Below are 25,745 nucleotides of genomic sequence, written 5' to 3'. Positions count from 1 at the left end.
CTGCCTCCCACGTGCTGGGATTGAAGGCGTGTGCCACCACCGCTCAGCTTGTTTTAATCTACATCCAACATGGCTTAAAAGAGAAGCACACAATAGAGGTAGGCTGGCATAGTACATGAAGCAAGAAATAACGTTAAATATTAGATGCCCTGATTAAACTACTCATTTTCCTTTCAAGGGCAGGCCTATTTTTCTTTCTGTGAGAAGGGATATTAATTATAATATCCTAAAATATTTCATAAAGCCATGTTTCTAGGGGCTCTATATGTAAAGTACTCATTTTCCATGTGTAAAAGCCTGAGTTTAGACCCTGCTGCCCACATAAAAGCCAGGTGTGCCTGTGGAATCTGCAATCCTGACAGGAAAGGGGGGGGATGTGACAGGATACAAACATAATGACACACAAGGCTAGGTAGATCCTGGAGCTCACTGGCCAGCTAGTTTCGGTAACCAACAAATTCTGGGTTCATTGAGAGACTGGTCTCAGAACTAATAAGGTGAAGAATAGAGGAAGCCACCCAAGGTTGACCTCAGTCCTCTGCACACACACGTACCTACACAAAAAATTAATAAAAATAGCCTTGTGTGCTGGTACAGCCTTTAATCCCAGGAGAGAGAGGCAGGCAAATTTCTGTGAGTTCAAGGCCAGTTTAGTCTACGTGATGAATTCGAAGCCAGCCAGGGCTGCACGGTGAGACCACGTCCCAAAATAACTAAATAAAAATAAAAATGCATATTTCGGAAATTGGAGGCCAAATAAACTTCTGTGTTTTATTTTATTTATTCATTTATCCCAGCCAGGTAAACAGTGGTACAAATCTATTTAGAGAGCAAAACTAGATTTAAATAGATAAGAGCTGATTGTAAAATTCTACATTAAACAAGAATTTTGAAAACTCATTGGGTTTGGGTGTGGTGGGCCAAGACTGTAATTCCAATACTAGGGAGGCCTAGACGGGAGAGTCTGGAAGTTGAGTCATCCTTGTGCTGCAGATATATAGACAGTCCCTGCCAATGAAAAACTAAAGCCAACAATGGTGTGTGTGATGGTTATTTTCTCTCTCTCTCTCTCTCTCTCTCTCTCTCTCTCTCTCTCTCTCTCTCTCTCTCTCTCTCGCTTGCTCTGTAATCCAGGCTGATTTTGAACTTGTGAAGAGCCTCCCAGATCTGCCTGCCAGGCATTCGTACACAGTTTTTTGTTTGTTCTTTTGAGACAGACGAACTCAAAGGTAGTAGAGGGCATCATTAAACTCAGGATCCTCCTGCCTCCACCTCTCTAGTGCTGGGATTATAGGATTGCTGGAAACTTGCTTATTTTTTAAAAACAATCCTGGCTTCTCTGGAATTCACTATACAGACCAGGAAATTTAGAACTCCAGGTAATCCTTCTGTCTCAGTTTCCCAAGTCTGGGATTTACAGGCCTGATTCCAGGTTCAAAAATTCCACATATTCACTTAAAGATACAACAAAAATTTGTATCAAAATGTAAGCATAACCAATGGAAAACTACCAACCGTGCCGCCGCCAATCACAGCACAAAATAACGCCACAGGTCGTCCAAACTACGCATTTGTTTAAGTCAACAACTGCTCTTTCCTCCCTCAAAGCTATCCCTTCGGCGTCAGAGAAGACAGAGGAATGATTTGTGACTTCTCCCTTTCTGATCCCTCATCCCGGATCCACCTGCTTAGAAGTGTCAAGGAGACTAGAAATGGTTAACGGTGACCAGCTGCAGAAAGAAACAAACATCCTTGACAACCCGCAGCTGAGCAAGCAAGGGCTGTTTATTCACCAACGCGTTCCTTTTGGGGTGCTGCCGGACAAGCCCTGGAAAACAGCACCTCCGAGAAGGTTCCTCCTGGACGGGCAGACAGCGTACACACACACAGACACACACACACACACACACACACACACACACACAGGCACCGATGAGAACATACACACACGCGCACGCCCCGTGTTCCTCTCGTCCCACCCCCACGTGTACACACACACACACACACACACACACACACACACACACACACGCAAGCACCGGTGAGAACGGTCGGGGTACCCACCCGCCCCTCCGGAGCAGCCCCGCACTAAGTCACCCTGTCCCTCCCCGAAGATGGGCTCTGACGCGGCCGAGGCTGACCCGAGCGCCCGACCTCCCGCCGCCGCGGCCGGGCGTGCAGGACCCGGGCCAGAAACTGGCCCTCCAAGCCACCTCCCCTCACCTGGCTCCGTCCCACCTGAGCGCGAGAGCTGAGGGGGCAAGACGCGGAGAAGGGGTGCTGACCTTGTTGCTACTGACAGCGGAGCGCCACATGCTGCCGCTTCCCGGACAGCGGCCCGAAGGACATTTTTTTCCCCCTGGAGGAAGGAAACGGGAGGGCGCCGGCCCGGCGGCGGCGGGCGCGGCGGCGGGGGTCCCGGCGGGCTGTGCAGCCTCTAGCGGGGACGGTCCTAGGACTACATCTCCCAGGCTGCTCCGAGCCGCCCCTGCGTCGTGACCCCGGCGCGCACGGAGGCGGTGACTCTTACCTCACAGTGGTAGCTCCCCCGCCGGCCGCAGCTCGGTGCCCCGGCGGTCCATGGACCGGAACCCCGGGCGGACCGGCAGGAACCCGGGCCGCGATCGCCGCCTCCTGGCTCCAGGCTCCTCCTCCTCGCTCCCCGCCGCCCTCTGCGGACGCCCGCCGGCCGCGCACCGCCGCCGCGGGCCTGTCAGAGCCGCGCCGGGAGGCTGTGTAGCGGGGCCGCGGGCGCCGCGGGACTGAGGCCTACTCCGCCGCGTCTCAGTGCTATTGTCCCCGGGCCTGGCCCTGAGCGGGGCTGCGGCCGAGGGCCGAACTCGCCGGCTCCGCGGAAGATGCCGGACCAAGCCCTTCAACAGATGCTGGACAGGTACGAGCAGCGGCAGGCCGGGTACGGCCGGCCTCCGTCCTGGGCCTGCCCATGCTGGCCTCGAGGCCTCGAGAGCGCGGGTCCTGGCCTCCGCCGAGAGTTCCACCGCCCGGGGGCTGGGAGAGGGCTCCGAGTTTGGAAGTGGCAGTGAAGGGAAGATTGGGCGAGCGGCCTGGGTCGTAGACTTAGAAACTTAGTTAAAGGAGTGGGGTCTGCTTCGGCCGAAAGCTTGTTTTGGAGGTGAAGGGGCGCTGTTGTTAACCCGTAGAATTAGTTTCTTTTCCCCACCTCCTCCCCCTACTGTGTTGTCAAGGGTTTGGCAGCGATGTCACTGGGAAGAACCAGATTATCTTCCTGGAGAATAATCCCCTGCACTTTGAAGCCTGTCTTCACAATGCAAGGATAGGCACTTTTTTTTTTAAGCTTGGGTTTCTTTTCTCCTTCCAACCCCCATCCCATCCCCACCCCCAAGCCGTAAGGTCAGAATATCCACAAGGGAGCCTTAACGGTCGCACTGGAGTAGAGGTTATGGAAAACAGCCACATGCATGCAACATTGAACACGTAGCGCGCCTGACGTTGACTTCCCAGAAACGTGTGGGCTCATACTGGGACCCGTTGCCCCTTCCTGGGGGTCTCCAGCCCGTACAACTCTTTGAGATCTCGACTGCACCGCCCTCTGCTGTTTAAATCCCAGCCAGTGAGTTTTTGGTAGCTAAACCCACGCTACCCACCTAGGCAGCTTCTTGCTGTTCTGACCAACTGTTCAAACTTCTTCCTAATGTTTGTAGTTGCTTGCCACCGCATAGCCTAACTGGCCACCGTGGTCAGCAGGTGGTACTCTTTGAGTCAAGGGCCTCTTGATTGAGATTATAGCCATTGGCTGCTTCGGTGGGGGCACACGCCAGAGAAGGCAAGAAGTTACTCCTCATTTTTTATCCTAAATCCTTGGACAGGACTTGATACTTAGCAGGTGTTCTGTTGTTAGAACTAATGGACTTGTTGGGTTCTCCAGTTGTTTTGTTGGTTTCTGTAGCTTTGCAGCCTGTCCTGGAACTCGCTCTGTAGACCAGGCTGGCCTCAAATTCCCCAAGAGATGCTCTTGTCTCTGCCTCCCAAGTGCTAGGATTAAAGGCATGTGCCACCTCTCCTAGCTGGTTTCTCCGGTTGTTTAGGAGTCTGGTTGCTTATCGGGTTTTCCTTTCCTTAGAGTTTATCAGGTGTGGCATGCTAAAATATGCCCAGAGAGATTGCTGCCTGTGCCAGTCGGTTCCTCCAGAAGGTATTACGTAGCTGTCTGTTCTGATGACATGCCACTTTCACTTTTATGTAGTGACTTTAGAAAAATCTTTACAGCTAGATGTTGTCCTGGTTCTTCATACATTCTTTGGAGATTCACAGGGAAGACTTTACAGAAACTTGGGAATTCCGCCTGCCCTTTGCAGAAATATAAACATAAAACATATTTTGCTCATTTTCCACTCCATTACCCTAGCTCATCCCCCTCCACTACTGAATATTTTCCTGCCAAGCCTCCCTCCTGTTTTCATGTCTTTGTGTGTTCCACTGAATTCAATTAGGATTGATTGGATAAGCATGGGTCTGGGTTATTTACAGGAGCGTGGGCAAGTTATCAGTGGCTACCCCACAAAATTTACTCCCTCTTCCTGCAGCAGCCGTTCCTGGATAGGGCATGGGGCTTCATGAATCCCTCCTCCCACCAGTGATGCAGTGTTGCTAGGCCCCATCTTCTGCAGGTCTTACATAGGTAAGCACAGCTACCTGTATGAGAGAGAGAGAGACCCTATCTTAGGCCAATAACCATCGCACCCACCATTGTTGGCTTTAGTTTTTCATTGGCAGGGACTGTATATATCTGCAGCTACCTGTGCTTGTGGGTACAAAGCCAGAAGACCAGATTTCACAGTAGTTCTTTTTTTTTTTTTTTTTTTTACTTATTTATTATGTATACAGTGTTCTGTCTGTGTGCATGCCTGCAGGCCAGAAGAGGGCACCAGACCTCATTACAGATGGTTGTGAGCCACCATGTGGTTGCCGGGAATTGAACTCAGGACCTTTGGAAGAGCAGGCAATGCTCCTAACCGCTGAGCCATCTCTCCAGCCCCCTTCACAGTAGTTCTTACGTCCTTTCTGCCCACTTCTGAATATTTTTTTAGAAAGCTTGAAATTTTTCATTGTAAAAATACTAGGGAAAACAAACCTATGCTTATATATAATTTACAAGGAAGATGACTATACAGCTATTCCTGCTTCCACCGTTTATACAGTGTTTATACAGTGCTGGGAATTGAAGCCAAGGCTTCATGCTAGATAAGCACAGTAACACATCCCTTACTTAATACTGACCATTATTCTGATATATGTAGCCATACTAGCTACTTATGTGTTCTCTCCTCAATAACTTAAGAGAACGTAGGAAGTTCTAGATACTATGCCCACATTTTGTTGCCAAAATATATATCCAGTTCAAAAGGAGACAAATATACTTAGAAAATTACCTGTTGTGTTAAATATGTATTTATACTAACAGCATCTCAGCTGCCTTATTTGCTCATACACTTAGCAATTGTAGTATTATGCAGAGATGTTAGTCATCCTGTGAATAGCCACAATAATGGGAGTATAGTTTAATTGAATTGTACCCGTAAAATGGTTAAAGTGATGAGTTTTATGACCTGGATATTTTACCATTTAATGAAGCAAGATTGAAGATTTTATTAAAGATATTTTAATATTGGCTTCAGCGTGATGGTTAAGAGCAAAGAAGTGAGCCGGGCAGTTGGTGGCACATGCCTTTAATCCCCAGCACTCTGGAGGCAGAAACCGGCAAGCCAGCCTGGTCTACAGAGCAATTTCCAAGACATCCAGGGCTACACAGAGAAACCCTATCTCAAAAAGCAAAACAAAAAAGTAAAGAGGTGTTCAAGGAAAGAAAAGTATATTTGAGACTATGATGTGGGTTTCTCAGAGTCCAAGAGACTTAAGTCATATCCAAGTATGGGTAAGAGGTACTACAAGGGAGAAATGCCCATAGTTTAAAAAAGGAAAAAAAGAAATTTACTTGGCATGCATATGTGGAGGTCAGAGGACTTCTTCCACAACATGTACCCCAGATACCAAGGTTAGGTGGTCAGACTTCCACGACATGTACCCCAGATACCAAGGTTAGAAGTTGTCCTAACCACTTACACAAACTTTGGTGGAAGAAAGGGGGGTTCTCTATGAGTTAAATCAGTATCAGATTTGTAGAGAGCTGGGGATATAACTCAGTTATTAGAGGGTTCCCCAAATAAGCACAAAGCCGCATTCATCCCCAACCTAAGTGTGGTAGAGACAGGCAGATCAAAAGTTCAAAGCTAGCATCAACTGCATAGACTGTTTAAGTTACCTAGACTACACAAGATTCTGTCACAAAAAGGTTTTTAGTTGGGGCTGAAGAGATGGCTCAGAGGTTAAGAGCACTGCCTGCTCTTCCAGAGGTCCTGAGTTCAATTCCCAGCAATCACATGGTGGCTCACAGCCATCTATAATGAAATCTGGTGCCCCTTCTGATCAGCAAGCATACATACAGACAAAACACTGTATACATAATAAATAAATAAATAAATCTTTTAAAAAAGTTTTTAGTTTAGAGGTGGTAGGTGGTTTTAGAGGCTGGGTCCTGCTATACTGCTCAGGGTAGCCTCCAACTTGGTGGGCTTGTCTGACTTCCCAAGTTGCTAGACTGCACACATTTGTTACTGTGTCCAATCAGAAAAATGTGTTTAAATTAGCTTCTCAATGGAATTATTATTTAATTAGAATAGCCATTCCGATACTGTGAAGCTTTATGTTGGATTTTTACACTTTCACTGTTGAATATTTTGTATATACTTATCACCAAAACACTAGGTGGAGGTGGGGGATCCTCAACAAAATTAGAAAAACAGTGCCCGTTACCTGCATTCAGTCCTTCCTCATCCCCTAATATTTACCTACCCTTCCTTGTTCTCCTTTCTGAATGTTACACTGCACCCACATTTCTTCACATATATACAGATATATGGCTTTGGCTAAAGAAAGCAGGAAAGTGAGCTATTCGGGGCTTTCAGGCCTTGTACGACTGGTGCTTCAGTGTATAGGATTTCTCTTGTTTTATACAGTAAAGATCCTTTCTCCAAAGTTTTGCTTTCCTTTGCTTCAATTACTTAAAGTCAACAGCATATATCATAGTCTAGGGTATGACTGTGAGAGTTCATTAAAATGTAGATTTTGGGTCTGCTTAATTTTGTTGCATGAATTTTGCTGTGGGTTCTTTATAATATAGTTATAAAAATAAACGTAATAGGCTTAAAATTTCTATATTTGAAATATAACAAATATTTAATCTAGAAAAGAGGAGTAATTCTACCTGTGATACTGGAAACATGTAGATCCATATTTATCATATTGCCATTCTAAGTCATTTATCCCTGTCCTTTGTGCTTCTTCATCCTCTCTCCCCAAGGTTGTGGATTGAACCCAGGACCCTGTGAATTTGCCATACCAATAACTTATAACCCTCCCTGTTGTTTTGTTTTTACTCTTTGTTTTTTGGGGGGCGCCACCCAGCTCCCAAGCAAATGCATGGAGTCTTGCTCTTACGAATGCCCAACCTTAGCTTGGCTTGTTTCTAGCCAGATTTTCTAACTTAAATTATCCCATCTATGTTTGCCTCTGGGCTTTTTCCTTCCTCTATTTCTGTTTATCTTTTCTTTACTTCTTACTCCGTGGCTTGCTCTGTAGCTGGGTGACTGACCCCTGGTGCCCTCTCTTATTTTTTTATTCCTTCCCCTTCTCTTTTTCTCCTTCTATTTGTTCTCTCTGCCTAGCATCCCCTGCTTATCCCTTCACTGCCTAGCAAAGAGATCAATCCAGGGGTTTTAGAGAGGCAAAGTAACAGCTTCACAGAGTTAAACAAATGCAACATAAAAGAACATAACACATCTTTACATCATTAAACAACTATGCCACAGCATAAATAAATCTAACACATCTCAACACCTTGTACTTTTTGTTTGTTTGTCTTTTTATTTTCTTAAAAAAAGAAAACGGGCTGGAGAGATGGCTCAGAGGTTAAGAGCATTGCCTGTTCTTCCAAAGGTCCTGAGTTCAATTCCCAGCAACCACATGGTGGCTCACAACCATCTGTAATGGGGTCTGGTGCCCTCTTCTGGCCTGCAGGCATACACACAGAATATTGTATACATAATAATAGATAAATATTTTTTAAAAAAAAGAAAACTATCTTTTTTCATTATACATACCAATCCAAGTTCCCACTCCCTCCCCACCTCCCCATTCCCTCCACCTACCCTCTCACCCCACCCCCATCCAGTTCAGTCCTCAGAGGCACATTACTTTGGGGAAGGTCCAAGGCCCTCCCTTATAAAACCAAAGATACTTAAAACTGTTTGAATCCTCTGGTTCACTACTCAGAATTACTGGAAAGATGAATAAGAAAAAAAAATGGATAACAAAGTTCAGAAGATAGATTCTGTAGTGGAAGATTAAAAGGAGAGAAAAGAAATGCTCTACTTGGAATAAATTCATTGTTTGGACTCTGTATTTTAATATAAGTTCTACAAAACCACATAATAATTCCATCCCATTAGCTAAAAGCTTCATGTGCACCCCTGAAGGTAAACATTTTTCTCTTAATTTTCAGAAGTTGCTGGGTGTGTTTTGCCACCGATGAAGATGATAGAACAGCTGAATGGGTGAGACCATGCAGATGCAGAGGATCTACTAAGTGGGTTCACCAGGCTTGTCTGCAACGCTGGGTGGATGAAAAGCAAAGAGGAAACAGTACAGCTAGAGTGGCATGTCCTCAGTGCAATGCTGAATACCTAATAGTTTTTCCAAAGTTGGGTAAGGACTGTTTGACTATATTAAGAACAGCATATGTGTTTCCTGTTGTTATACAGATATATGATGTCAAGCTTTTTTTTTTTTTTTTAAAGGAAAATGGTGGGGACTTGAGACAAGATTTCACTCTATCCCAGGCTGGCCTGGAACTCATGATAGTTCCCCAGCCATGAACCCCAATACCCAGCTCTCTGGTAGGCTGGTTGGTTTTTATGTTTGAGTATTTTGCCTGAGTGTATGTATATGTATGTGCATGCCTGGTCCCCAGGGATGCTACAAGAGGGCATTAGATCCCCTGAAGCTGAGTTTGATAGTTGTAAACCACCAAGTGAGTTCTGGGAACTGATTCCAGCGCTTCTGCAAGAACTGTCAATGCTTTTTATTATGCCGCCCCTCAGATTTATTTTTAAATTATTTCATATCTTTGCTATTTGGTGAATTTTTATATTTTCCCTCTCTGAATGTCAAAGATTTATTTTGCAAAGAGTTTACAATATCTTTAACAAGTCCTCAGACTTGCCTATTTGTCTTTGTGTTTTTGTTTGAGAAGAAAAATATTTCTAGCACTCAGGAGACAGAGACAGGTGAATCCCTGTGAGTTCAAGGCCAGGCTGGTCTACAAAGCAAGTTCAGGGCAGACAGGGCTGTTACATAGAGAAACCCTGTCTTGAAGCATTACCCTACTCCCTCTCCTCCCCCCGTGGGAAAAAAGAAAAAAGAAAAAACTTTCATGCCTAACTATGGATATAACTGAACAAGAGAGCTGAAATACAAAGCCGACTCAGGGCTGGAGATACAGCTTAGTCAGTAAAGTGTTTGCCTGGCAAACATGGGACCTAAGTTCAGTTTTCAGAACATGGAGCCCTGTGCTAGAGAAGCAGAAGCAGGGTTGTCCCACACCCTGTCTCAAATGAGGTGGACGGTGCTTCTGGGGATTACACCTGAGATTGCCGGGCGGTGGTGGCGCACGCCTTTAATCCCAGCACTCGGGAGGCAGAGGCAGGCGGATCTCTGTGAGTTCGAGGCCAGCCTGGTCTTCCAGAGCTAGTTCCAGGACAGGACCAAAAGCTACAGAGAAACCCTGTCTCTAAAATTAAAAAAAAAAAAATCATTCAGCCTTAGGATGGAAGTACAGATTTACTGGTGTGTGACACCTCACCCAGTTCTACCTGAATCTGAATCACAGCTAGAGCAAAGTTGGGTTTACAGTGTCTTGAGACAAAGCTGATTGCTTCTTTTGGAGTAGCCTAATATGTTTACCCAAAAGTTTCAGTTTACTTTTGTCACTCAATTTTGAAATGCAAAAACTTGAATTTACCCAAAATATTAGGAAAGTTTGTCTTTATAAAAATCTTTATTATATGAAAGAATTCACAATAAAACTTCCTTTTAATTACAGGCTTCTCTAATACCTTTTGAATTAGATTTATAAAAGTTGTTGTTTATAAAGTTTCAGTTGCCATCCATTATATAAATATAATACTGTTGAAAGTGTATGTGGGGGCTGGAGAGATGGCTCAGTGGTTAAGAGCATTGCCTGCTCTTCCAAAGGTCCTGAGTTCAATTCCCAGCAACCACATGGTGGCTCACAACCCTCTGTAATGGGGTCTGGTGCCCTCTTCTGGCCTTCAGGCATATACACAGACAGAATATTGTATACATAATAAATAAATATTTTTAAAAAAGAAAGTGTATGTGGTCAGACCCACCAAGCCATTGAAAATCCAGTCCTGTGGACTGAATGTAGCTTAGTGACAGAACGCTTAGTAGCATGCATGAAGTTCTAGGTCTAGTCACCAGTCAGTGTTGGAAAGCTAATAAAGCCTTTCTAAAATACTGAAACTTTTATGCCCTTAATTTGTGTTGAGCATTTATTCATGTTTTCTCTTTCCTGTTAGAATTAGAGTTTTCAAGGACTAGGATTTTGTCTCCTCCCATACTCCTTCACTCTTTGTGTTGTAATCTGATACTGTATTCCTAAAATTATGGTCCTGTGTCATAAAGGCGATTGGCACACTCAGTTGGGGATTATCATCCAGAGGATTTCTGTATGTGCATTGGTGTTTTGTTACGTGTGTGTCTGTGTAAGGGTGTCAGATTCCCTGGAACTGGAGTTACAGACAGTTGTAAGCTGCATGTGGGTGCTGGGAATTGAACCTGGGTCCTTTGGAAGAACAGTCAGTCTCTTAACCTCTGAGCCATCTCTCCAGCCCCTTGCTTAGATAATCTTTAACTCACAGAAATATTTCCACAGGCTGGCTTTTTATCATAATGATATGTTTAATACTAAATATTCTTCCTTCCAAATACTAAAACTAGTCTTGGATTAGTCTGCCTGGAAGAAATGAAATATTTGGGCAAAGTAAAATTAAGATAAAAGCCAAGACAAGAGTTTTATCTGAAAAGTCTAGAATAAGTAATTGAGCCCGTTCCTTAATTTTACTGGGCAAGTATTCTATAAATAACTCAAGGGACAGACACAAAATTTTCAAAATAAAAATAAGGGTTATGGGGTTTTGTACAAAAAAAAAAACACCGTATAATTCCTCAAGAAAGTTTAGCTTATTTTGGTATGATTTTCTGCAGTTTATTAGGAAAGACGATTCAGGCGTCTAGGTTGTCATTCAGGCTCTAATAAATAAAATAATTGTAGGCTGCCTTTTAGGAATTACATTTTCATCCAAGTACACATGACTTTTATATGAGTTATATCCCGCCCGTCCACTAGTTTCAATTACCATATGTATCTTCGGAGAGAATTCAGTTACACAAATTGCTTAAGAATCATGAGCATTTGGGGTACATCAATAAATAAAATCAGAACTTTTCCCCTTTGGAACCTGTATTTCAATACAGGAATAAGTAGATCTCTAAAGACCTCTATAAATAAATATGTTTTAGACTTTGCATCTGGCCATTTTCCAGTAAAACTTTAATTACAAAAGTAGACAGCTGGTTAGATTTGGCTATGGGGTTGTGGTTCTCCAACCATTGTTGTAGTAAATTGAAATAGATTTAATAAGAAAAGTATGTTATGTGATGAAGATGCTTTAGGAAAAGGAGATATGTAAGTAAGTATGGTGTGGTATAGATTAGCAGAGGGAACTTTATGAAAGTAAAGAAGAAATCAGCAAGGAAACTTAAATTGAGTGACAAGATGTTCTGGAAAGAACCAACCATATGTTGGAAAGAAAATATGTCATGTTTAGCTGATAGGCTAAGTAAATGTACTGAGATTAAACCACTGAATTTAGATATGTGGAGGTTGTTAGTGATACCCATGAATAGGTTTTTGGAAAAAACTAAAGGAAAATTGGACAGTTATTTTGAGTATTCAGAGGAAGCAAGGAAATGGAGTAGTAGGACAGGAAGGATCAGAAGGTTTTAGAAGGCCGGTACACTGGGAAGGTGAGGCAGGTGAATCTTTATGAGTTCAAGACCAGCCTAGGCTACATAGTGAGGCACTCTCTCAAAAATAATAAATAAATAAAAAGATTTTAGGGGGTTGGTGAAAAGATTCAGCAGGTAAGGACACTGCCTGCCAGTCTGAGTTCTGGTCCTTGGTGGTTGAAGGAGAGAACTACTTCCTGAAGGTGTCCTCTGGCGTCCTCAAAACACATACCTACATCCCACATATCCACACATAGTACAAAAAAAAAAAAAGTTTATTTTAAGATAAATGAAGTAATGTTTGTCTGATAGAAACAAGTAGGGTTAATGATGAAGGAGCCAAGAAGAGAAAGGCGGGTGCTGTGACCTTGAGAGTGAAGAGAGACCTCCTGGTCTAAAGTGCAAGCTTGGCTCCCAGGGCTCCAGTATTGACCGTGGGAACGCAGAGGATCTCCTGGCTTTAGTTTTCTGATTACAGATTTAGTAATCCTAAGAAATTCAAATGCTGAGCTTTTATTATGTACCCATGGTTTCTGGCTTCCAGTGCCACCATCTAAGGAATCTTTCCTTCACAACGTCACCTCTGTCTTTACAGTGGCTGGCTCTAGAAGTCAGTGGGGAGTTTTTATCGAGCCTTTATAAGATTTTTTTCCTTTTATGTTTGTTTAATTATTCTATTGTGAAATTACTATATTAATTTCTTTATACAATATGGTAACTGCTTTTGTGTTTAACATTCTTTAGATTGTAGGCTCCAAGAAAGCACGGGATAGAACTTATACATATCTAAGAAATGTCTAAAATAACAGTTTGTATATAGAGATATTCGACAAATAAATTACTTAGCCAACAAGTTACTTATATCTTTGGTTAAATGCAGAGGTTCAATTCTTTGGTTTTGTGGTGAACAGATCTACAACCTTTCCATTTCTCTGCAAAATTCTAGAGGTAAATTAAATTGGACTTACTGGCAAGTAAATACTTCCAAAATAGTAAGACTATAAGTGATTATTGGCACATGTGCTATTAGAATACCATAAACACTGACTCCATAATCATTTAGAAAAAGCTATGCCAGCCTGGTCTACAAGAGCTAGCTCCAGGACAGGCTCCAAAGCTACAGAGAAACCCTGTCTCGAAAAACCAAAAAAAAAAAAAAAAAAACAAGAAAAAGCTTATTAGAAAATAATTTTCTTTTTTTTAATTTTATTTATTTTTATGTGTATGGATGTTTTGCCTGCCTGTATGTCTGTCCACCATGTATGTGCAGTGCTCACACATGGTGGTGGGGGGGGGGGTGTCAGATCCTCTAGGACTGGAGAAGTAGGTGGCTGTAAGCTACAACAAGGGTCCTGAACTGGCCATGTTTCATAACTAGTAAACACTTAAGTGCTTTCCTAAAATTCAGAGAAATCACTACAAGAATTGATGATTTTTTAACTCCTAGTATCAGAGCTATCTATCCTTTTGGAATAAAATGATTTTGGACTCTGTCAAGAAACCTAAAGGCAGGACTGGAGAGATGGGTACATGGGTAGGAGTGCTGATTACTCTTCTAGAAAATAATTTTCAACTAAATACAGTATATTTAAAATCAGGTAAAATAAATTGACTTGTGTGGCTATAAGAAAATAGCCATGGGGCTAAAGAGATGGCTCATTGGATAGGAGCACTTGCTGTTCTTACAGAGGACCTGGATTCAGTTCCAGCACCCACATCGAGGCTCACAGCCATATGCAATACAGGTGCAACACAGACATGCATGCAGGCCAGAAAAAAAAATCCTTATGTACATTAATAAATAAGTAAATATTAATATTTTTTAAAAATAAAAGTAGCATTACCTTTATACACTGTATCAAGACACAATGGCTAAAGTCAGAAATGCAATTTTATTTATTTTTTTTAAACAGGACTTAATGGTTCCTAGGAACTATTTGAAAAAAAAAAAAACAAGCAAACTCAAATAGTCCTTTCACTCTACAGTAGCCAGTGTGATTGAGGTAGAAGTGAGGTTTCCCTCATCTGAAGCAACTTTATTTATTGCTCTAATTACAGGATCAATAATAAAGTTTGAACAGCCTAGATATTCATTCATGCAAATTATCGAGAAAGTCTAAACTACTCAAGTCTGAATTTCTGTTAGACATATAACAACTAGAGATTGGAGAGATGACTCAGTAGCTAAGAGTATGCTATAGCTTGCTCTTCTAGAGAACCCAAGTACAGTTCCCAGCACCCATGCCAAATGTCTCACAGTCACATGGTAACTCCAGCTCCAGGGGATCCCATGCCTCTGACCTCCACAGGCATCCAGACATGTGACACACACTTGCACACACACACACACACACACACACACACACAAAACATATCTAAAAATATCTATTTAACAACTGTTTTTAGAACATCTAACTTCATACAAGTGTTTTAGACCTATAGAAAATATTGAAGAAGTCATCCTAAAAACCCACCTTGTGTTGAAACTTTTCTCTCTTCATATTGTAGGTCCAGTCGTTTATGTCTTGGATCTTGCAGATAGACTGATCTCAAAAGCTTGCCCTTTTGCTGCAGCAGGAATAATGGTTGGATCTATCTATTGGACAGCTGTGACTTATGGAGCAGTGACAGTGATGCAGGTTCACCATTCTACTCTATTCAGTGATACTACTTTTGATGTGAAGGTCTATTAAATATTTGCTAGGAGTTTTTAAAATGTATTGTTTTAAATAAGTAATGATACTATCATGATTAAAGAATAACAAGTTATATAAAAAGTAGACTAGAACCAGCAAGATGGCTTAGTGGGTAGAGATGCTTGCCACAAAGCCTGATGAAATGAATGATCCAAGTTCAATTTCCCCAGCCCTCACATTGATAGAAAGGGAGAGAACTGGACTCCCTAAAGAAATTCTCTTTTGACCTCTACACATGAGCTGTAGCATGCCCCACCGTCATCCATGCACACAGTAAAGTGCTGTACAGACTGGTCTAGGGAGAGTTCTCCTGTCCTTCATTTGCCTAGATCCCCATCACCTCCTTAGGTACCCACTATGGCTAATTTCATATTATAGCTGCAGTCTCTTTTCATAATGATTCTTGATCTTTTCATATAACTGTAGAGATCTGTCTAGCGTTCTGTGTATAAAAATACAGCAGTTTATTAACCATTGTGTTTTTACTTTTAGGTAAGTCTCACTCAGTGTTGGGACTTCAAGTAAGGTGTACATAATGACATACTAGAGAGCAGTTATATAATTATGTATGTAAATATGAATCAAATACAGACCTCTATCAACATTTTTAATTCAGTAAAAGGGAAAGATCAATTGCTATTATAAGAAAAGACTTGAGCTGGTGCTTGAAATTTTTAATAATTTGGATTTATAGACTGGAAATATTAATATAAGCAAGGAAACAAAAGTTAAAAATATGTATTGTGGGTTAACTGTTTAGAAATCACCTTTTTATTTACTCCCTTGCTTGAAACATTTATTCCAAGAATGAGTGATTAGCTGGAACGGTAGATACGTACTGTGTAATTTTAAGAGTACTGGGACAGCATCTTTTACCTACCTAAACATGCATATATGAGTATGTAAGCAAAGCTTTCATGGTAAAAATCCTATAAATGATTACATTGAAAGTCAAAAGTAAGATAATAGATGTTGCTGCTGTTACTTAACATTGTTTTGGCTATTCCAATCACCATACAACACTTCTATTTACCTGTTTTTATTTCTATGCAGTGTCTAAACCAACAGTATTTATGTGGGGTTTTTTTTTTTGGCGGGGGGTGGGGGGGTGGGGGGGTGGGCAGACTAGTTTATGTCAAGTCCCAGAGTTAACATTAGCAAAACATGAATGGGCAGGATATGGAGCTTGCCTCCAGTTTGATTTGTAGCCTAAAGTTGGCCTTGAATTTCTGAACTTCCTGTCTCCACCCTGCCATGGGGTAGGATTATAGCCTTATGCTGCTCTAATGGTTAATGTTGATTGTGGACTTGACAGGAACTAGGCACTAAAAATACAAACCTCTGGGCACTCCTATGAGGGATTATCTATCTTAGGTTCATTGAGGTGGGGCTCTGGATTTTGTAAAGCAGAGAAAATGAACTGGGGTTACCTTGTACTCGGCTGCATCAGACTCCTGTCAGCACTTCCCACTATGCTGACCTGTGTTCTCAGCCTGTCAGTTAGGGAACCCCTTAAATCCTTCTGTTGGGTATTTAATCACAAGTAAAACTAGCTGATACAGCTACTGTGCCCAGTTTATATGGTGCATCAACTGAGCTACATGCATATCATGCCCTGAGATTTGCCGTCCCCCGGGGCCTAACATTTTTTTTTTAGTTTGCTGTGATCAGCTCTGCAGTTCATATAAATCACCAGCCAGATCACTATTCCTTTCCAGTTAATTCTCATTACTTCTCCATGTCTCCAGTCTATAGTTAATGGAATTTGAATGAGATTCTTCATTTGCTTTTTGTGTTTGTTGGTTTTTTTGTTTCGAGACAGGGTCTCGCTGTGTAGTCCTGGCTGATCTTGAACTCATGAAGATATACATACTACTGCCTCACAAGTGATAAGTTGGGGCGGGGGGTTACTGTTGTGAAGCAGGGTCTATGTAGTCTTACGTAGCCCTGGCTGCCCTAGAACTTGGTTTGTAAACCAGGTTGGCCTTGAACTTAGAGATTCACCTGCCTTTGCCACCATCTATTGCTTTTTGGTTTTTTTTTTCTTTTTCTCTTCACTCTTTTAGGGGCCCACCACCCAGTTCCCAAATAGTCACATGGAGGCTCATTCTTATAAATGACTTGCTTATTTCTAACCAGTTTCTCTTAAATTATCCCATCTCTCTTTTGCCTTTGGACTTTATCTTTCTTTCTTTCTTTCTTTCTTTTTTTTTTTTTTTTCGAGACAGGGTTTCTCTGTGGTTTTGGAGCCTGTCCTGGAACTAGCTCTTGTAGACCAGGCTGGTCTCGAACTCACAGAGATCCGCTTGCCTCTGCCCTTGAGTGCTGGGATTAAAGACGTGCGCCACCACCGCCCGGCTGGACTTTATCTTTCTATGTGTCTTTCTTCTTACTCCATGGCTTGCTGTGTAGCTAGATGTCTGACCCCTGGTTTTTCTCCTCCTATTTATTTTCTCTGCATGCCAGTCCCGCTTTTCCTTTCTCTTGCCTACCTATTGGCCATTCAACTCTTTATTAGACCTACCAATCAGGTGTGTTAGACAGGCAAAGTAACAGAGCTTCACAGAGTTAATTAAACAAATACAACATAAAAGAATGCAACACATCTTTTCATCATTAAACAAATGTTCCACAGCATCAACTAATGTAACACTTCTTCAACTAACACTCCACAACAACCTTCAAATCAGATGGAGAGCTAGTGCTAAAGGACTGCCACCACACCTGCCCAGCCTTTTTTTATGTTTTTTTAAACAAGGTCTTTTTACTTGAACTCCTGATCTTCCTACCTTAGCCTCCCAAGTGCTGGGTGACAGCTTTATGGCACCACTTGACAAAACTCTAATAAAAAAATTAGTATACAAAATAACGGGTTTATTAATGGCATTTTATGCATATGTGTAATAATTTTTGTTCTTTCTTAGCCCAGTTCCCCACTATCTTTTTCCCTACCCTCTTGCCTTTCTTACTGGATCTTTTCCCTCCAGGGAGGCGCCTCCTAATTTCCTGTCATGTAGATGTTCTTTTGCCTCCTACCTTCTCACAGTCCCCTTTTAAGTTTTATAACAAAAGCATATGTAATATATACACTCAAATTTGAATCTAGATTCTGTGTAGTCTAGAAGACACAGTCTTTCCTTACATGTCTGATTTATTTTGCCTAATATAATGATTGCCAGGTTTGTCCATTTTCTTGTATATTATCCATTTTCATTGTCCATTGTTCATGTGTACAACATTTTCTTTGTCCATATATTATCTGTTGGTAGACATAAGGGTCCTTTGGGTATATCACCAAGAGTAGTGTAGTTTTTTGATTAACTTCCGTGCCAATTTCAGCAGCGGCTGCACAAGTACATATTCTCACTAGTCAAATATAAGAATTCCTCTTTTCCACATCCTCCCTGACCAACCTTTGTTTCTCAAAATTAGTCATTTGACTGGGATGGATTGGAATCTCAGAGCAGTTTTGATATGTATCCTTGATGTCTAATAATGTTGAACACCTTTTCAAATATTAATATGTATTAATCATTTGTATTTCTTCCTTGAGAAGTATATTCAGTTCAATAGCCCATTTTGGGATTAGAAAAATTTTACTCACAATAGCTTTAAAAAAACCAAATATTAGCCGGGCGATGGTGGCGCAGGCCTTTAATCCCAGCACTCGGGAGGCAGAGGCAGGCGGATATCTGTGAGTTCGAGACCAGCCTGGTCTACAGAGCTAGTTCCAGGACAGGCTCCAAAGCCACAGAGAAACCCTGTCTCAGAAAAAAAAAAAAAAAATTTAAAAACAAACCATCTTCAAGTTACTGAATAAGATATTAAGGTCTACAAGATGGCTCAGTGGTTAATAATGCTACTCTTTCAAAGGATCTGGGTTAAAGTCCCAGCACCCACTTGGGACCTCACAGCTGTCTGTAACTCTAGTTCTAGGAAGCCCAACCCCCTTCTACAGGTACCAGGCATACATGTAGTACACAGACACACATTCAGGCAAATACCCATACACTAAAATTAAAAAATATATATGTATATTATGATGGAAAGACCTCCCTTATACATGGACTAGCAGGATTAATATTATATAAATGTCTATTGCCGGGCAATGATGGTACACACCTTTATTTCCAGCACTGGGGAAGCAGAGTCAGGTGGATCTCTGAGTTCGAGGTCAGCCTGGTCTACCAAAGTAAGTTCCAGAACAATGAGGGCTCCACAGAGAAACCCCATCTCCAAAAACAGAAGCAAACAAACAAGTCTGTATTATCAAAATCAAACTCCATATTCAACATAAAGTGCATCACAGAACTAGAAAAGGCAATCCTAAAATTCATAACTACTAAAAGACCCTCAATAGCCAAAGCAGTGCTAAGCAAAAAAAGCAATGCTGCATATATCACTATATCTGATCTCAGCCAGATGTGGTGGTCCATGCCTCTATTCCCAGCATTCTGTGAGTTCCAGGCCAGCAAGGGTTACATAAGACCTATCTTAAACACACACACAAAAAAACTGATCTCAGATTTAACTACAGAAACATAGTAACAGTACTATGATGCTGGCACAAAAACAGGTATGTAGACCAATGGAATAGACTATAGTTAACACAGCCATAGCCACCTAATTTTCAGCAGTAGTGTCAAAAACATGCATTAGTTTGGATGTGATGTTCAGTGTCTGTAACTGTTTGAGAGGTAGAGGCAGGAAGATCAAGAGTTTAAGGTCAGCCTCAGCTACATAGTGAGTTTGAGACAGCTATCCTGGGATATATGTGAGACCATGTCTTAATACACACATTGAGGAGAAAAACCAAGTTTTTCAGTAAATACCTCTCCTCCTTCGTGTCTGTCTTGTTCTCCGTGTAAACAGGATATCCACTTGAAGGAGAATGAATCAAAGATCTTAGAAAAACATAGGTTAAAAAAAAATTCTTAAAGGCAAAGACAAGAATTTTTCCTGAAGGACTCTAGCAGCAGGAATTGACAAACAGAATTACATTAAATTAAAACATTTCTGACAGCAGAGGAAACAATGACCACAGTAAAGGTAGCCTTCAGTATTATGAGTCTTTCTCTGTCTTCCTAGCCAGCTTTCAAATAATGTAACGGAAATTTCATATGAAAGCTCTGCCTATAGCTCAGGCTAGATCCTAATTAGTTCTTTTTGGATTTTCGAGACAGGGTTTCTCTGTAGCTTTGGAACCTGTCCTGGAACTCTCTGTAGACTAAGCTGGCCTCAAACTCACAGAGATCTGCTTGCCTCTGCCTCCCGAGTGCTGGGATTAAAGGCGTGCGCCACCACTACTCGGCTCCTAACTAGTTCTTATAACTTAAATTAACCCATTTCTATTCATGTACATGCTGCCATGTAGCTTGTGGCTGTTACCTCTCCTCCTTCCTATCTGTCTTGTTCTCCGTCTCCTGGCATCTCTCCTACATGCCTAGATCCCTCTTTCTACTTCCTCTCTCTGCCCAGAAGTGCTGCCTATATCTCCTGCCAGCTACTGGCTATTTATTAAACCAATCACAATAAATCTTCATACAGTGTACAGATATCCCATAATACTCAGAATGAGAAAAAATAGTTGCTACCTGTACATTAGACAGGATACCCATATCCAGAATATATAAAGAACTATAAAAAATCAAATTTCATTTGCATATGCATTTTGTATAGGCCAATTCATTGTGGAGGTCAGAGAACAACTCTTTGAAGTCAGTTCTTCTGTTACCTTGTGGAATCCTGTGATCAAGCTCAGGTCACTTAGGCCTCTGTGCAAGTACTTCTACCCACTAAGCATCTCCCCATCCTCCACTTGCATTTTTTATTGAAAAGACAGCATATTATTAACCTACCCAGCACTACAATAAATGACTTTTAAGTATTGATGGATTTAAACCCTAAAAACAATGTTGTGCCATAGATAAACTTATTCCTAGTGTACTGATTGATGTGTCCTATTTCAGATAGCAAAAGCACATTAGGCCCTGCCTTTAGTGTAAAATAACCTCCATAAACATTGAAATGTTTTTCTTCTTTTTTTTTACTTTTATTCTTATTTGAGGCAAGATCTTTTGAACTTCTAAGTACCTAGTAGCTAGGAATTAATAGGCAATGTGCATTGCACTAAAGCCTTACATAAGCAGAGCACTGTGGCCACTGAACTACAGCCTCAGCTGCTAGCTGTGTGTTTAGGCTGTCTTTTGAAGGCTAGTCCCACTCTGCTTTGACTGTACTTACCTAAAAGGAAGCACAGGACACAAACATCTTCTAGATGACAAATACAATCTAAAATTATCCCAGTCCCAGAGCCCACTGACAAATTTGAGTAAGAGAAATGAAAGTAAATGATAGAAGACCCACCCTGCATTCTGGTGCACAACCCCCCCCCCCCCACACACACACACACAATGATACTTTACAGTCTAGGTTCTTTTTTTGGGTATAGAGTTTCTCGGTTCTTGAATTTTGTCTACTAAGCCATGAATTCATAGAGAATGGAGTCCAGCATCGCAGGCTCCTTTCCATTAGTTCTCACCAAGTGTGCTTTCCTGGGTTGAGCAGGTTGGTGTTGAGCTGAACTAGGTGCCTTTTTCTTTTTGATTGTTTTCTTTTACCTGTCTTAGGAAGGTGTCTCAGCTCTTAGAGTACTTAATTTACTCAATACACACAATTCTCTTGGCAAGAATCTTTTTCTTAACTTGCTTGTTTACAGTGATGCCCTTGGCATGCTAACTGATGTTGTAAACTTCCAGTTTTGCCATGGTTACACTTAATGGGGCATTTCTCCTTAGTGTCTGCCATATCACCCTTCCTGTAGATTTGAATGTTACGTGGCCAGAAGAACACTTTCATGTTTCCAAAAACAGTCTAGAGAACATACAGCGGGTGCCTTTCATCTTTCCCTCTGTGTTTGTCATTTTGGCCAGTTACTGAAAAAATGGCTGCTGCACTGAAAAGCTGTGTGTGCTTTTAATCCCAGCACTGTGGAGGCAGGAGCAAGTGGATCTCTTTGAATTTGTGGCCAGCCTGGTCTACATAATGGGTTCCAGGCCAGCCAAAGCTACACAGTGAGACTATGTCTCAAATAATTAAATAACAGCAAATCTTGGATGTACCTTCACACTCTGCTGAGATGTAATTAATGCAATCAGCCATTTTTGTAAAGTTATTTTATTCCAATGTAAAATAGAATAGCTTGGCTATACTTGGCTGTATACTCTTGGCTAGATCATGATGATTTTTATTTTGAGACAGGGTTTCGCTGTGTAACCCTGGCTAACATAGAGCTTTGTAAACCCACCTACTTTCCGTCTGAAAGTCACAGAGATCTCCTTTCCTCTGTGTTCTGAGTACTAGGATTAAAGGTGTACATTACCTCACTCAGCTATGGGTGATCTTTCTTTTTTACTTATTTTGTTTTATTGTGGTTTTTTGAGACAGGGTTTCTTTGTAGCTTTAGAGCCTGTTCTGGAACTAGCTCTTGTAGACCAGGCTGGCCTCGAACTCACAGAGATCTGCCTGCCTCTGCCTACCAAGTGCTGGGATTAAAGGCGTGCGCCACCACCGCCCGGCTTATTTTTATTTTTAATTTATGTTTGAGATTTATTTTTTATACTTATATATGTGAGCCTGTTGGAGTGCATCTACACCACTTGGGTGTAGTTCCCAGAGGCCAGAACGGCTTGTCAGATCTCTTGAACTGGAGTTACGAGTGGTTGTTAACTGCTTTGTGGGAGTTGGGGATCAAACCTGGGTTCTCTGCAAGAGCAGCAAGTGTTCTTAACCACTGAGCCATCCATTATCAGTATTATTTCTTATAAACAAATCAAGGCTAAAGGCTTTCAGACTTTTTTTTTTAACTTTCTGTTTTTTGAAATTAAGTATTTCTTACAAAAGGAACTGAATATATTACCACACAAATATGTGCCACTGTGCCCTGCCTTTAACCCCAGCACTTGGGAGGCAGAACCAGGCAGATCCCTGACGTAGAGACCAGCCTGGTCTACAGAAGAGTTCCAGGACAGCCAGGACTACACACAGAAACCATGTCTTAAAAAAAAAAAAAAAAAAAGCATACCGCTGCTTTAGATAAGAAAATAACTGTAGCAAATGCTGTCTGCTTTACAGGTCGTAGGCCATAAAGAAGGGCTAGATGTCATGGAGCGAGCTGACCCTTTATTCCTTTTGATTGGACTTCCTACTATTCCTGTCATGCTGATACTGGGCAAAATGATCCGCTGGGAGGACTATGTGCTTAGACTATGGCGCAAATATTCAAATAAACTACAAATTCTGAACAGTATATTTCCAGGTAAGGTCCTGAATTGTGCTGTATAAATAAAGCGCTGTTGAATTGACCTTTAGAAGAACCATCACATGGCTTTGTTTGTTGTTGTTTGGCGGGGGGAGGTTAATGTTTAAAGCTGAAAGTATTTTTTTTAACTATTCCTAAGGTTTAGTACTAACATGATGCTTCCCCCTCCTTCTAGGGATTGGTTGTCCTGTTCCTCGAATTCCAGCTGAAGCTAATCCTTTAGCTGATCATGTCTCTGCTACCCGGATTTTGTGTGGAGCCCTTGTCTTTCCTACTATTGCGACAATAGTTGGTAAACTGATGTTCAGTAGTGTTAACTCAAATTTACAAAGGACAATCTTGGTAAGATGGATTTAATATTATTTGTCTCAAGCACTATACAGAAGAGAGTGAAACTGTATTTGTTTTTTAAGGGGAGAGAAGTTCTGTAGGGGCTCTGTGTAGTTCTCCTGCCTTTTCATTAACCCCGCTGTCACCTTAGCGTAAGGGAAATAAACAGGGGGGTTTTGCTGCTGCCAATCTGGCCTTTGGACCCTTTCTATAGGTACCTTCTTTTCTGGAATATGCTCTGGGCTCAGTCCCCAGTACCAGCATCATAAATAAACACAATATGAAACTGGCTCATGCTGTTTCCTGCCACCGCACTTGCCCTCCTTGGTCATAGTCCGCATGGCGCTCTGCCAATCCCCTTTCTACCAAATGAATGTAGAACTCCATGGGAAGAAAGCAGCTTGAATGATGTGGGTGGAGGAAGCTCTTCCTCCGCCGCTTGAAGTGTCTACTTTTTGCCTAATCTCAGCCCTAACGGAAAAGAGTGTTTTCCTTGCAGTTATCAGGATTCATTTGGTGCCAAACCCTGTGTCTTTTGTGATCTTTGTAAAGTTCTTTTTCTTGTTTCTCTAAGCCTGCATTACAAAAAAATTAATCTCCCTTTTTATTTTAGGGTGGAATTGCTTTTGTTGCCATAAAAGGAGCATTTAAGGTTTACTTCAAACAGCAGCAATATTTACGTCAGGCACACCGCAAAATCCTAAATTATCCAGAGCAAGAAGAAGCATAAAACTGACTTCTGTTGTTCTGAGGCCTCTCATCCTGACGAGCCTGACGTGTTGTTCTGATTCCATCATTAATGTACTAGTGGAGACTGGTGATAAGTACTGCTCCTATATTTTTAAGAAATATAATAAAGCACGCAAAGCAGGGGATCCTCTCAGTAATCACAGAACCTAAGGATACGATTCAACTTGGTTATTTATATGTACTGCTTTGACGGCCGTCGACTAAACCATTATTTTAGCATGGTAAACCTGGGTTTGTTCATATTTTTCCAGACAAAAATGTAAAGATAAAACTGTATAAATATTAAAAATGGACATGCTGTTTTATTCTGATGCCTCTTTTGTATATACTCATGTTCAGTGTTTTCTTAGAAACAGCAACTCAATGAAGGTCCTGTGAGGACTTTCCTCACTGGCATAATCTGATTACATGCTAAACAGGAGCCTGTGCTAATATGAGGAAATGTAAATTAGTTCTGAATAAATAACAAACCAAAAAATATATACGTGAGCATTGAAATGATCATCCGAACAACAGAGATTCTGTTGCCTTTTTCTTAACCCATGTGACGTCTCAGATATTAGGGTCAGTTTCCAGGGCTTCCAGATCACTTTTTCACTATTAAAGTTTATTTATGCAATGTTGACATCATAGTTCATAATGTAATTTTGACCCATGTATTCATCGTTGTCGTGTGTGTGTGTGTGTGTGTGTGTGTGTGTGTGTGTGTGTATCTGAGGGGTTGTTCAGAAAAGGTGGGAGGGAGGGCGGCAAGGGAGGGACAGGAGAAATAAGGTAGAAGGCCTGTGTCACTCAGTGTTTTTAAATCCTGTATTTCTAGGACTTGGGGCTGCCAGTTAGTAATTTAAACAGAGAATAACTTGGAAAAAAATAATAAAATTGCTGGGGTTTTTTCATTGATTCAGTTATTTAGATATTTGTTAATTGCCTCCCATTTACTCAGCCACTGGAGGGTGCTGTGGGATACAGTGGTGAATAAGATAAACTTGGTCCCAGCTCTGACAGTTTGCAATTTGTTAGAACAAGCAGTAAGTGACCCAAACTGTGGTCTTGAGCGTTTCGTGAATCTCAGTCAGTGAGGTAATTATGAGAGCAAGTCTTTAATGAGTATCCAGGTGTTGGTTTGGCTATATCCATTTATAAGATAACCAATACTGATGTGTTTAGGGTGTTTTGTTTTTGAGTCAGGGTCTCTCACGTAGGCTAGTCTCAATCTTCCTAGGTATCTGAAGATGACCTTGAACTCCTGCTCCTCCCAGTTTTAGGCTGCTTTTTAGGCAGTGCTGAGGATTGAACCCAGGGCCTTCTGCATGCTAGGTAAACACTACAATTGAGCTACATCACCAGCCCTCTTTTAGATCCTGATTGTCATATTAAGGGGGCTAGCTCCTTAATAAATAGTCTTTGTTTAACTAGTTGTGTATTTATTGTTCAAAAGCAGTTACTTGAGTCATGTTAAA

General features: G+C 41.5%; 2 protein-coding genes across 6 annotated transcripts in view; one reads left to right on the top strand and one right to left on the bottom strand.

Moving 5' to 3' along the window:
• The window catches only part of Cpeb3 (cytoplasmic polyadenylation element binding protein 3), a 185,740-nt gene extending 183,083 nt beyond the window's left edge, over nucleotides 1–2,657 (bottom strand). The window contains exon 1 of one of the 3 annotated variants that reach the window (XM_041661041.1): nucleotides 2,531–2,657. The gene's annotated coding sequence lies outside the window, so the exon portion shown is untranslated. Of the gene's footprint in view, nucleotides 1–2,223; nucleotides 2,440–2,530 lie in introns of those variants that run through there. The other 2 variants (XM_041661040.1, XM_041661038.1) reach the window with 2 other exon arrangements.
• Nucleotides 2,283–24,908, top strand: Marchf5 (membrane associated ring-CH-type finger 5). Of its 3 annotated transcripts, none has more exons than XM_041661046.1 (6): nucleotides 2,283–2,893; nucleotides 8,600–8,802; nucleotides 14,698–14,873; nucleotides 23,019–23,202; nucleotides 23,381–23,547; nucleotides 24,149–24,908. In XM_041661046.1, exons 1-6 carry the CDS (start codon nucleotides 2,859–2,861, stop codon nucleotides 24,263–24,265), a joined length of 882 nt encoding a protein of 293 aa, XP_041516980.1. In that variant the 5' UTR covers nucleotides 2,283–2,858; the 3' UTR covers nucleotides 24,266–24,908. The 3 variants fall into 3 exon arrangements, with proteins under 3 accessions (XP_041516980.1, XP_041516981.1, XP_041516982.1); XM_041661047.1 differs by having other exon boundaries at nucleotides 2,304–2,893; nucleotides 14,698–14,828; XM_041661048.1 differs by lacking the exons at nucleotides 2,283–2,893; nucleotides 14,698–14,873 and having other exon boundaries at nucleotides 8,670–8,802.
• The last annotated feature ends 837 nt before the right edge of the window (nucleotides 24,909–25,745 follow it).

Source organism: Microtus oregoni, unplaced genomic scaffold (genome assembly GCF_018167655.1).
Source record: "Microtus oregoni isolate MIOR12 unplaced genomic scaffold, Mior012 000012F_ref0000307, whole genome shotgun sequence".
Classification (NCBI taxonomy): domain Eukaryota; kingdom Metazoa; phylum Chordata; class Mammalia; order Rodentia; family Cricetidae; genus Microtus; species Microtus oregoni.
This window is presented reverse-complemented; position numbering and strand designations above follow the sequence as displayed.

Excerpts from the sequence above, each read along its gene's own strand:
- Marchf5 (XM_041661046.1), top strand. The coding sequence starts at position 2,859 with ATGCCGGACCAAGCCCTTCAACAGATGCTGGACAG. Across the intron at positions 8,803-14,697 it reads AATAGTTTTTCCAAAGTTGG|GTCCAGTCGTTTATGTCTTG; the intron begins GTAAGGACTGTT and ends TTCATATTGTAG. Across the intron at positions 23,548-24,148 it reads ATTTACAAAGGACAATCTTG|GGTGGAATTGCTTTTGTTGC; the intron begins GTAAGATGGATT and ends TTTTTATTTTAG.